Here is a 10,839-nt window from a genome sequence, read left to right as displayed (position 1 = left end):
GTTTTGTATGCCAAAATCACTCTGGAAAAGAGAAAAGAGAAAAAAAAAAAAAAGAAAACAAAAAAATGCCACTCTTCTTCTCCTTCAACCTCTCCTCCTCATCCTCCTCCTCCTCCTTCTTCTTCTTCATCTTCTTCTTCCTCCTCCTTTGCCACTTCTGGTCCCACCACTTTCTCCGAGTGGACCCCACCTCATCACGAAGAGCACCACCATCAAGATGTCTCCTTAGACGCCATAACAGGTACTTTTCTATATGACTTTATGTCTTGCATTGCATTCCTTCTCTCTCTAGCTTTCTTCGTGTCAGCGTGTTGGACTGTGTGGATTTTAGTTTTGTCTTGTGTGTACATTGATGTTCTGTAGACCAGAGATACCCGCCTACACGGCTACACGTTTTTCAAACTTTTTACGGCATCAAAGTAATGTAAAAGTAGCCCTTTAATTGCGCTTTTTAATTATTATTTTTTTTTCCTTTTTTATAAGCAAAAATTCTTTCTTTATAGCTTCTGGGTATGCCTGTATTTCTACAATGATTCCATTTTCTGTGTGTCAATGGGTAGAGAGGAAGAGTGAGGGAGAAAGGGGGGAACTTAAATGATGGGGGTTGAAAAATAGGAGAGCATGAGTTGGGTGCAATGATATATCACCCATTTCTTCAAAAACATATTTATCTTTATGCTTTTTGCTTTCGGTTAAAAAAGGTGAAAGTCTCATTCTTGATTTTGGTCCCCTCATGAGATTAAGGAGGCGTAGACAATGCTTTCCTTCTTGTTCATCTCTTCACAGAGTAAATCCACACCACCTTTCTCTTCTTCTCTTTCTCACGCTATCTGTCTATTAAGATTTAAGTTTTCAGGCCAACGTTGATGGTTTAGAAGCCTCTTAGAAGTTACCATTTGCTTAAGATGTGCCTTTGTTACTAATGTCTCTTAGTAATGCTTTTATGCCCTCTAATTAAAATCGGTCCGAATTACAATAATCAGCTTTCCACTTGTTTGTTGCTTGCTTTTCTGCTTATAGCTGTGCAGTTCATGCATGGGCCTCTTTGCTTCTTCAGACAATGATACAATTGTTATGTTGAGACTCCTTCCTATGAATGCCTTCTAATTTAATGGAAAAATTTTGCACCCTGCAATGAACATACTGTTAGAAATTGACATTTCCATTTGTTGTTACTAGCTTTCTGCCTTTAATACCAACTGGGTTTTCGGTTTGCTTTTTTCTTTTTGTGGTAGTTTTGAGTTCCTTTTTATTATGAAAATCTAGAAATTCAGTACTCTTAGAAGTTCAGAAGCCATTTTTCTTTGTCATGAGCTTAATTATCCCTTGCGTTTGTGTGCTCTATTCACTGTAGAGTAATATATACACAATGTTGCTTAACCTTGCATAAGACTACTAAATTTGTTTCTTCATACTATTTGGCTCATGATTGCTAAATTTTATCAAATTTAGATAATGAAATCTCAACCTATTGCATGATAGCTGTCTGTGAGTTGGGCTAGCGAATCTGTTCTATCTAATCATTTGGTTTATGCATCAACTTTATCCTGAAAGGTGCTTTCAAATTTCAAATGTAGGTTGACGAGGATGAAATTTACTGGAGACAAAAGAAAGGTGATGAAGAGTTGGAATGGTCACATAGTTCCACTCATGTAATATCGCAGTTGACTCAATGTTTTGGTGAGTTGTAGGATTTACTTTGCTCTTCTTTCTGTTGTTTTATATTTCCTTTAGAAATCAATGAAGTACCTGTCTGCAATTTGTTTCATTTCAATGTCATAGAATTTCAATATTTAATTAATTCCTGCTTTTGATTACCAATATATGCTAGGTTAATTCCAACATGCAGAGGTTAATATCACTAAAATTGTACTATAACTTTAAAATGATTTGTCCTGGTAGTCAGAATTTGTACATAGCAAAAGTGCCGGAAATGCCTTGTTCTTCTAAGGTAATGTATGCTGGCTTGAAATCTCGGCCTCACGAATTCAGGGCTCTTGAAAGTGGATGCCATTTGACTAGAAGGTAATCTGGCATTCAAAATGAACTCAGGGTCTACAAATGAGATACTAATGTAGGACTAATATGGTTCGTATGAATCTTTTATATTAATCAGTTAATGGAAGTAACTACTTAATTGGTAATAAAATTTGTTAGAGTAGAATATTTGGGTTTTGTTAACTCTTTTCCATCATGTTGGAGAACAAGATGCTTTAGGTTCATAATTGTTATTTCCTTTGTAATATGTGTGTTCTACTTCAGAAATTCAATTATTTTTTAATTAGTTAGTCAAAAAATGCATAAATTACCTGGTGAACCCTCCCCCAACCACCCTCTCTGGCGGGGGTTACAGGCAGGGTGCTTTTATGAATAAGGCTTTCTTAGAAGGAAAGCTATGCAAAGAAGTCGAACACCACAAACAAACTCCAAAACAAAAACAGACTCTGTTTAGTTATACAAATTCTTTGGTGAAATCACAGCCAAAGATTAAGTGGTGTACTATGTTCAATTGCTGTTGTGCAGAACATGTATTTAACATAACCTGTGTAGCCCCATTCAACTTGTCTCTCCTTTGTGGAAAGCCTATTTCTTATTGCTAACTAAGCAACGGAAATATACCTTTTATTGAGGTATTACTATTGTTCTTGATAGTCCAAATTTTAGAAACAGTTTCTGTTTCTGTATTGTTCTTGATAGTTCAACTCACATAACTTGGGTGCTATATTATGCATAATTAGTTTAAATTGTTTCACAGGTGCTCTTGACAAACCAAATTTCATTTTTATTTTTTTTTTTAATTTTTTTTATTGATGATTCTTTTGTAATACCTGGCCATGGTTTGGTGGGCTTGCTCAGCCTCTGGTGGGCTTATCTTCTATTTCAGCAAGCCACTTTTCTTTTCATGGCTTGCTTGCAAGTTGAAACATGATACACTCAATCTCTGCACTTCCCTGCTCTGTCTCTGAGTATATAGCTTGGAACAAATTATAGAATGTGAAGTTACTAAGGTCAAGGGTCGATGACCACCTTCTAGTTAAATAATCTGACATTATGATATGATGTGACTGACCTATATCATTCCATTTGACAAAAATTCTGTTCTTTCACTGATCAGCATTTGGTGGTTGTAGCTAATGCTATGGTTGGACCACGATCGTGGGTAGGAGGACTCTTTAATCGCTCAGGCAACAAGCGTAATGAGAAGTTTATTGACTACCCTTTGAATCCTCTTCAGGTAGATGGGAGTGTTAATGAAGTTGTTTTCTGCATTTTGTGATTAGTCAACCTTTGCTTTTGATCTTGTGTTTATTAACAATGGCAGCGCCATCTGTTCCATCTCTCTCTCTCTCTCTCTCTGTGTACATGATATGAAATTGCCTATAGATTGCAGAGTTTCTAGCATGATTTCTGCATCCTCTGCACTTCTGACTTTTTAAAATTCTTTTTGCTGTTCTTTCATGACAACTTTAGTTGAAAAATCACACTGAAAGAATTAATGAAATGTGTTCTGTGTTCATTAAATATCAATTCATACTTGTTGAGGATGGTCATTGCCATGATGTTAGCTGATATAACTTTAGTTGGCATTTTCAGCTTCACTAAACTACAGTATGTATTTGAACTTCTTACTAGGAACAAAGACTTCAGAGGTTCCAAGAACGATTACAAGTACCATTTGACGAGACTCGCCCTGATCATCAAGTATCTCTCTTTGTGCTGTGGCTATTTCATTTTCTTCTTAATACTTTCTCCTAATTTTATCTTGTTAATGGGTTCAATGAACGCGAAATACAAACAACTCCGATGAGACTTTACTATTTGTTTTTGGTATCATCTTCCTTTCTGGTCCATCAACAATAATATTTTCCTGCATAGGCAAAACTATCTCTCTCTCTCTCTCTCTCTCATCTTCATTTACTGTTTCTAGAATTAGGCTTAAAAATCTATGATGCACATAGATTTTCATCTCAAGGACGTACAATCAGCAAATCTATCTCATTTTTCCTTTTTAAATTTTTGTAGCTGTTTCTGGAGTGACCTTAGCTATAATTACTTCACAATCTCATGTCCACATATTTTTCCTTCTCACATGCTTTCTTTAATGGAAAGTAAAATATGCTTTAGCTTCTTATCTTGTTTAGTTCTTATCTCTGTTCAATGCCATGTCAATCTCATCATCCTTTCATATCAACAGGAAGCCCTCAAGGCGTTGTGGCATGCTGCTTTCCCAAATATTGCTCTCAAAGGCTTGATTTCGGAGCAATGGAAAGAAATGGGGTGGCAAGGTCCTAATCCATCAACCGACTTTAGGTAGAGTTAATATCTCTTTTATTGGTGGTTTGCCTTACATTTTTGCTGGTCCTTTTCCATCTCTTATTGATGAAGCAACTATTAAGCATATGAAGTGGGTTGAGAATCATGCAAGATGAAAGGAAATGTTCAGGTTTTAATTATTTTTTACATATAATCATCCTGCTAACAGGAGAATAGGAAGTTTCTTCCATAGCATGAATATACAGCACATGAAGATGGATTAGCTCCATTGTTTTTTCTAAGTAACACTTGAGTCGATCTAATTCCTCACTGCTGTTGAGATATTTGTATGAAATTCTCTTTTCTTTTTTCTTTTTTTCCCCTTTTCGGATTTCATGATACAATGTTTCATCTTTTAATATCAATGTTGGTATTGGCTTTAAAATCCATGTGGTTTTGCTGGAGATATTAAAAAAAAAAAAAAAACAAAAATCATCTTGATATGTAGCTCTTGGTTTTGTCAATATCAAAGAAGTTGACTATAAAAGAGATGAAATAGACATGAAATAAAATGAGAATGTTGCTGGCTCCCTGTTGACGTCTTTTAACTGGAACTGTTTTGTAGCAGATAAATCAATAAATAAATGAATGATGAAATTATTACAGCAGCTCTATGCTTTCTCCTTGCTCTTACTGTTCTTTTGCCATTCAAAAGTATTTTGGCTCATAGTGACCTGCTCTTCCTAGGGGTTGCGGTTATATTTCCCTTGAGAATTTGCTGTTTTTTTCCAGGACTTATCCGGTATGCCTTCTATTCAGTTATTTGGCTCCTGAAAATTTTACTATAAAATTATGTCCTGTTGTTTCTCTCACCTCTTGTTTATTCTCTGTGTTTCATTATAGTTTCTGGGTTCTGTCTTTGCACTAAAGCCGAGTTATTACTGATCATATGACACATCAAAATGAAGGCATCTTTCCACAGGTTATTGTTCAAGCAAGGTGGGAGACGATCAGCCTGGGAATACCCATTTGCTGTTGCTGGCATTAATGTATCATTCATGTTGATTCAGATGTTGGATCTATGCTCAGGTTCTTCCACAAATTTAATTATCATTTGATACCATTTTCTTTCAATTTTTTTTTTTTGCTTCCATTGAAATTGTGCTCATTTGGGTAGGGCATAATGTTCTACCTTCCTTCATTAATAGCATTTAATTGGGTACCTAGTTTAATCATGTAGCCTTAGGGCTTTGATGAATGACTATTTTTTCACCATTTGGTATTTGTTTTGTGCCACAAATTCACATAATGAACTCGTGCATTCTTTACTTCTTTTTTTTTTGGTTGGTCAAAGTACTTTTGCGTTCAATGACACTAGAAATTTAGAACAAATATTATAGCTGTTCAAACGTTTGATTAATCTCATCTTCACAAGTCATTCTTTCTTTAAAGCCTGATTGTATAAAAATTGTATCAAAAATAGGGATTTATTAAAAGCCCTCAATGGTGGTCACAGCCTAAACTGGATCAATATTTTAACTTGCTGATTCCTTTAATAGCAATCTACAGCTTCATCAAGTTTGAGCACACTCATTCTTTGTGACTTTTAAGAACTGGGAAAATAATGTTGTTTTGTAATCATTCTTCTGGTCTCTTTTGCAGTAAAACCACGATGTCTTCCAGGAATCAATTTCGTTAAATTATTAGGAGGTAATCTACTACAGCTCAGATTAGGTGGCACTCGAAGGTCTTAACATTTGGAAAAAGTCTGCCTTCAGGTTTCTAATTCTGACATTCAAAATGAATTCCACTCATGATTTGCCTGTTCTCAATTGCAGAAGATGAAGAAGCCTTTGATGTACTATACTGTATTGCTTTTGAAATGATGGATGCTCAATGGCTTGCAATGCATGCTTCCTACATGGAATTTAATGTACAGCCCCTCTCTCTCTCTCTCTCTCTCTCTCTCTCTCTCTCTTTTACACACCCACACTGCAATAAAATTATTAATATCTAAGAAGTTGAATGTCATGCCCAACAATTTGAGATAGTACTCCTCAGTTTTAAAGAAAAAACAGAATGTGAATTACCAAGTACTCTTTTTGTTCCCCGTGTCTCTTGGGAACCAGAAGCACAACTCAACTGAATTTTTTTTTTATCTTTTTTTTTTTTTTTGGAAATCGTGTTTAGGAACCTTAAATGTAGCTTCCTGTTGCAAACTTGTACAACCCTTTATAGTTTAATTGATACTCAAAGAGTTTGACAACAGCATAACAGTCTGCAGCCTCAGATATGCATCTCTAGAGGTGCATCATCAAAAGGAAATAAAAGACAAAAATGAGAAAACGGACGAGTCACAGAAGAGAGCATGGCATGTTGTCGAACTATGTCTACCAAATGAAATGGGGTCGATTGCTTAGAACAGTAAATCTGGCATAGAAAGTAATGCTGCATGAGCTGTCTGAGAAGATCCCCAAATCACATGTCTACTTGTTTGTTTTATAAATTTCTTAATGGTAAAAATGCCTCTATCCTTTTCCCCCAGCATTGCCTTTTTCACCCCAAACAATGTCCAATATGTCCTTAAGTGCCCTTTGTTTTTTTCCATGCAACTTGCTTACCAAGGAAAAGTTCCAGGTATCTAGTAAAAGCAACATCCTGGAATACTTTTAGACTAGTTTCATTTGTTTCTTTTTGCTTGGCACCTCTGTGCACTAATTATTTGTTATTTCCACTTCAGGAGGTATTACAAGTAACAAGGACACAGTTGGAAAGAGAGCTGTCTTTAGAAGACGTTAACAGGATACAAGATCTTCCAGCATACAATTTGTTGTACCAGTAACTATGCATTTCAGCACTTCAAGAGGAACAGAGGTATTACACAAACTTGGAGAGATTTGCTATGAATGCAGAGATAATTCCAAGACAAGGGTTCTCTTGAGGCTTATTGAACAACAAGGAGATCTTCCCCAGAGGTTTTCTATCTCAGTCTACACCTTATACATGCCATTTTTGGAGGTTTCATGGCTGAAATTTGTTATCTAGATGGACATTAAATGAGTTTGTAGCAGAAGCTGGATCTATAATGAACATTGTAACTCCTTCGTAAATTGTAGAAATTCTTTTTTTTTTTTTTCTTGAAAGAAGAAACAGTAAGAAAATGTAGCTATGTTAGCAAATTGACATAGATTGAGAAATTTGGACTTATTTTTTTTTATCTGCAAACTTAGGTCTTTAGGTTACTAAAATTTATAGGTCAGCAATGGACAAGAGATGACAGTCTAATTTAGTGTCTCCCTGTAGTAATTTTCCTTGGCAGTGCTGCACTAAGCATTGAAGATTCCATCTCAAGACAAACTGGAATTCTAGGTTATGTTAAACTTTTGCTACCTTATCTGAAAATTTTTGAAAACTTGGATTCTGGACCAGATGACCAAACCATTTCATGAAAGATTTTTGGTCTCTTTCTCTATTTGTCTCTACAAGATTGCAACTCACCTTTGACCTCTTCATCTCTCTTCTCTGCCTCTCCCTCAGATCTTCAAGCGACCTATCCTATCTCTCTCTTCTCAATTGGCTTGTGCCCTAACCCACATCATTGTCATGTTGGTTGGTATAGTATCTGACTGGATCGACCAACGAGGTCAGTTTGGTTCGGTAACTGATCCTAATTATCGTTCGGTCAGTACAAAAGAAAATACTACCACCGCCTTCGATTCATCTGTCAATAAGGCTAAATTCCTACTCAAGGAGGTCGATGTTGAGCCTCAGTCATATGGTGTATGACGATAATTTATTTCAAGTTCAAGTTTGTAATACACAAGATCTTATTGATATATTGAGGCTTTGTTTTCATGTTCTGCGTTTGGTTGTTGCTGTACTAGATTTTAATTTTAATTTTATATGAAAAAAAAGGGAGAGAACATGAAAAGAGAAAAAGGGGAGAAATCGAAAAAAAAAAAAAAAAAAAAACCCCAAAAACAAGGAGGCAACTTGCCCATATGTTTGGTCATTTGTCGGCTCAATTTATTTGGCCCTTTGTTGGCCCATTTTTTGGCCTTTGTAGTGTTGTTTAAAACTCAGACCTATTCAAGGCTCATGATTGGTCTCATTATAGTTCTTTGTTGACTCTTATTTTTGCCCATAGTTGGCCCTCTTTCGGCCTATTGTTATTGAAGGCACATCTTGGATCATTGTTGACGATTACCTCCAATCACCACCGCCGGTCATTATCAACTTCAGCAAGTTTTTGGTTTTTGTCGCCACTTGCCATCTCCAAAAAAAAATAATAATAAAAAATCAAACTAAGGTTTCAGAATATTCCGCGTTAAGTTTGAGAGAAATGTTAAAATATATTAAGAGACTGGATTTCAGAAATTTGTTGTAATAGATTGTGTAATCTTCTATAATCAATAGATTGGATTAATTTGATTGTAATCAGATTTGGGAGAATATTTAATATATGAACATAAAATAAAAAAGAACAAAAGTACTTACATTTGACTATTGTTGCTTAAGTACTTGAATTGAATAACCCAGACTTTAACGTTTGTCAGTTTGTAAAATCTAAGAACTCACAATATACCTAAATGGAGAGTGTTGAATAGAGTTTTCGGCCTATCGTTTTCTCCCGTTTATGTTGTGATGGATGGATAATCAAAGGCTTATTTATAGATAGATCAAAACCCTTATGCATAACCAAGAGTTGCTTCCTTCCATCAAGAGAGACAACTTTTAATGAAACACTAACAAAGAGAACATTTCATCACTCATTTTTAACATTTAATTGCAATTACAATCATGAATAAATGTTAAATATTCTATAAGAGAAATATAAAAATCATATGTCCTAAGTTCCTAACATATACATATACATGTATGAGTTAAATATACTTTACCACCTAAAGTTTGAGTCGATTTTCAATTTGACCTTTAATATTTCAATTTTTACAATATACCCCATCAAAGTTAAATTATTATTTTTTTCAATGTGGCCAATCTGTTAACCATTTCTGTTTTTTCTAATGGAAATAATAGGAAATACTGAATTGTTCCTACAATTTTATTTTTTATTTTTTAAAAACTTAAAAAATAGAAAGAAAAAAAAAAAATCGGAGTAGCTCTTTGGCCATTTTGGGGGTGGCTGGCCACACCCATTTGGCCGGATTGGGGGTGGCGTGCCACCCCCACGGCCCATGGGGGTGGTTTTGAGCCACCCCCAATTCCGCCGTTTGGGGGTGGCTCAGGGGTGGCCTTAGCCACCTCCAAATATATATATATATATATTATTTTGGTTTTGGTTTGAATTTGGAGAATTTTTGAAATTTGTTAAAATACATGGGACAATTTTAGAAACTTAAGACAAAAAAATTCACGCGACCAATTTTCAGTTAAATTGGATGAAAATTGTTAACGGATGGGCTACAATGAAAAATTTTGAAACTTTGATCGGATGTATTGTAAAAAGTAAAATATTGGAGGTCAAATTGAAAATCGGTTCAAACTTTATGAAGGTAAAGTCCAATTTTCCCTACGTGTATATATTGGGCCTATTTTCAAATGACTATTTATTGGGAATCTAATCCTTTTTATTTTAACATAGAAGTCTGATAGAGAAGCAATGCCACATAGGTCTCATATGGCAATTGAGGGTTGAGAAGCAAGGGACTTGTCTACTTGTTCTTCTGGGACAAGGAGAAAGGTCTACTAGTATAATAAGGAGTCTATATTCCAAGTCCTAGTTTATGTTGGAGTCCTTTATTAATTAGTCTTTCTAGTCCTTCTTTTACTTGGATTTCTTATCTTATAAATAGGGGATAGTAGTTGTAGTTTCTTATCTTAGAACCGGAGGGAAAAGGCATCTCAGTTTCTTCTCTGTTGCTGCCGGAGAGAGAGAGCACCGAAGAACTACCTAGCGTTATATGTACCGGCCGGCATCGTCTCCGGTCCGACAGGCTCTTGGGATGGGGGTGGGTTTTACAACTGAGGGGAAAAATGATGGGTTTTGTGACTTGGGGAGAATTAATCATGTTTTCGTTCTTATTTGACTTTGTGTGATTTTCTTACGTGTTCAATTTTGATTAGTGGGTACAAAGGACTTGATTTACACTAGGTCCTTATATATGTTATCCTCAAAAAGATAATATAACTCTTTACACCAAATAATTTTTATTCTCTTAACAAAATACATCATTTATAAAATACCCATTGACAAAACCACCAAAGTTACCGTCTTAGTTAGTTTTGGAGATTCTGATGTTGAAGGCTCGGAAGTGGGTGGAGGGTGGTGGACGCTGGGTTAGAATAAATGAAAAAAAAATCTATGGTGTTGATTTGAATTAAAGTACGGTATTTTCATCTCTATTGTATTTGATATTTTTAACTAATGAGTCAAATTTTTATTGAAGGCTCGAAAATGAGATTTTACATTATATCCTAATAGAAAGAACTCTCTTTAAAAAATGCAAAGCCTTGGAACTGAGTAGTGCTATTTATCACCCTCCTACCCTAACATTTGGACTTCATTGTACCTTGAGAATTATTTTGTCAAATTCTTAACACTTAAAAAGGAGACACAAAATACGT

The 10,839-nt window shown here is 35.2% G+C and overlaps 1 protein-coding gene across 5 annotated transcripts; it reads left to right on the top strand.

Moving 5' to 3' along the window:
• Nucleotides 1–162: 162 nt before the first annotated feature.
• LOC132182607 (uncharacterized) lies at nucleotides 163–7,364 on the top strand. Of its 5 annotated transcripts, none has more exons than XM_059595906.1 (10): nucleotides 163–241; nucleotides 1,578–1,680; nucleotides 3,132–3,235; nucleotides 3,634–3,702; nucleotides 4,196–4,311; nucleotides 5,002–5,056; nucleotides 5,223–5,343; nucleotides 5,917–5,964; nucleotides 6,093–6,187; nucleotides 6,995–7,364. In XM_059595906.1, the coding sequence occupies exons 3-10, from the start codon at nucleotides 3,140–3,142 to the stop codon at nucleotides 7,094–7,096; spliced, it is 702 nt and encodes a 233-aa protein (XP_059451889.1). In that variant the 5' UTR covers nucleotides 163–241; nucleotides 1,578–1,680; nucleotides 3,132–3,139; the 3' UTR covers nucleotides 7,097–7,364. The 5 variants fall into 5 exon arrangements, with proteins under 5 accessions (XP_059451889.1, XP_059451891.1, XP_059451887.1 ...); XM_059595908.1 differs by having other exon boundaries at nucleotides 3,116–3,235; XM_059595904.1 differs by lacking the exon at nucleotides 163–241 and adding an exon at nucleotides 584–787.
• Nucleotides 7,365–10,839: the final 3,475 nt, after the last annotated feature.

Source organism: Corylus avellana, chromosome ca5 (genome assembly GCF_901000735.1).
Source record: "Corylus avellana chromosome ca5, CavTom2PMs-1.0".
In the NCBI taxonomy this organism is placed as follows: domain Eukaryota; kingdom Viridiplantae; phylum Streptophyta; class Magnoliopsida; order Fagales; family Betulaceae; genus Corylus; species Corylus avellana.
Note: the sequence above shows the minus strand (reverse complement) of the source record. Positions and strands in the feature narration are given on the sequence as shown.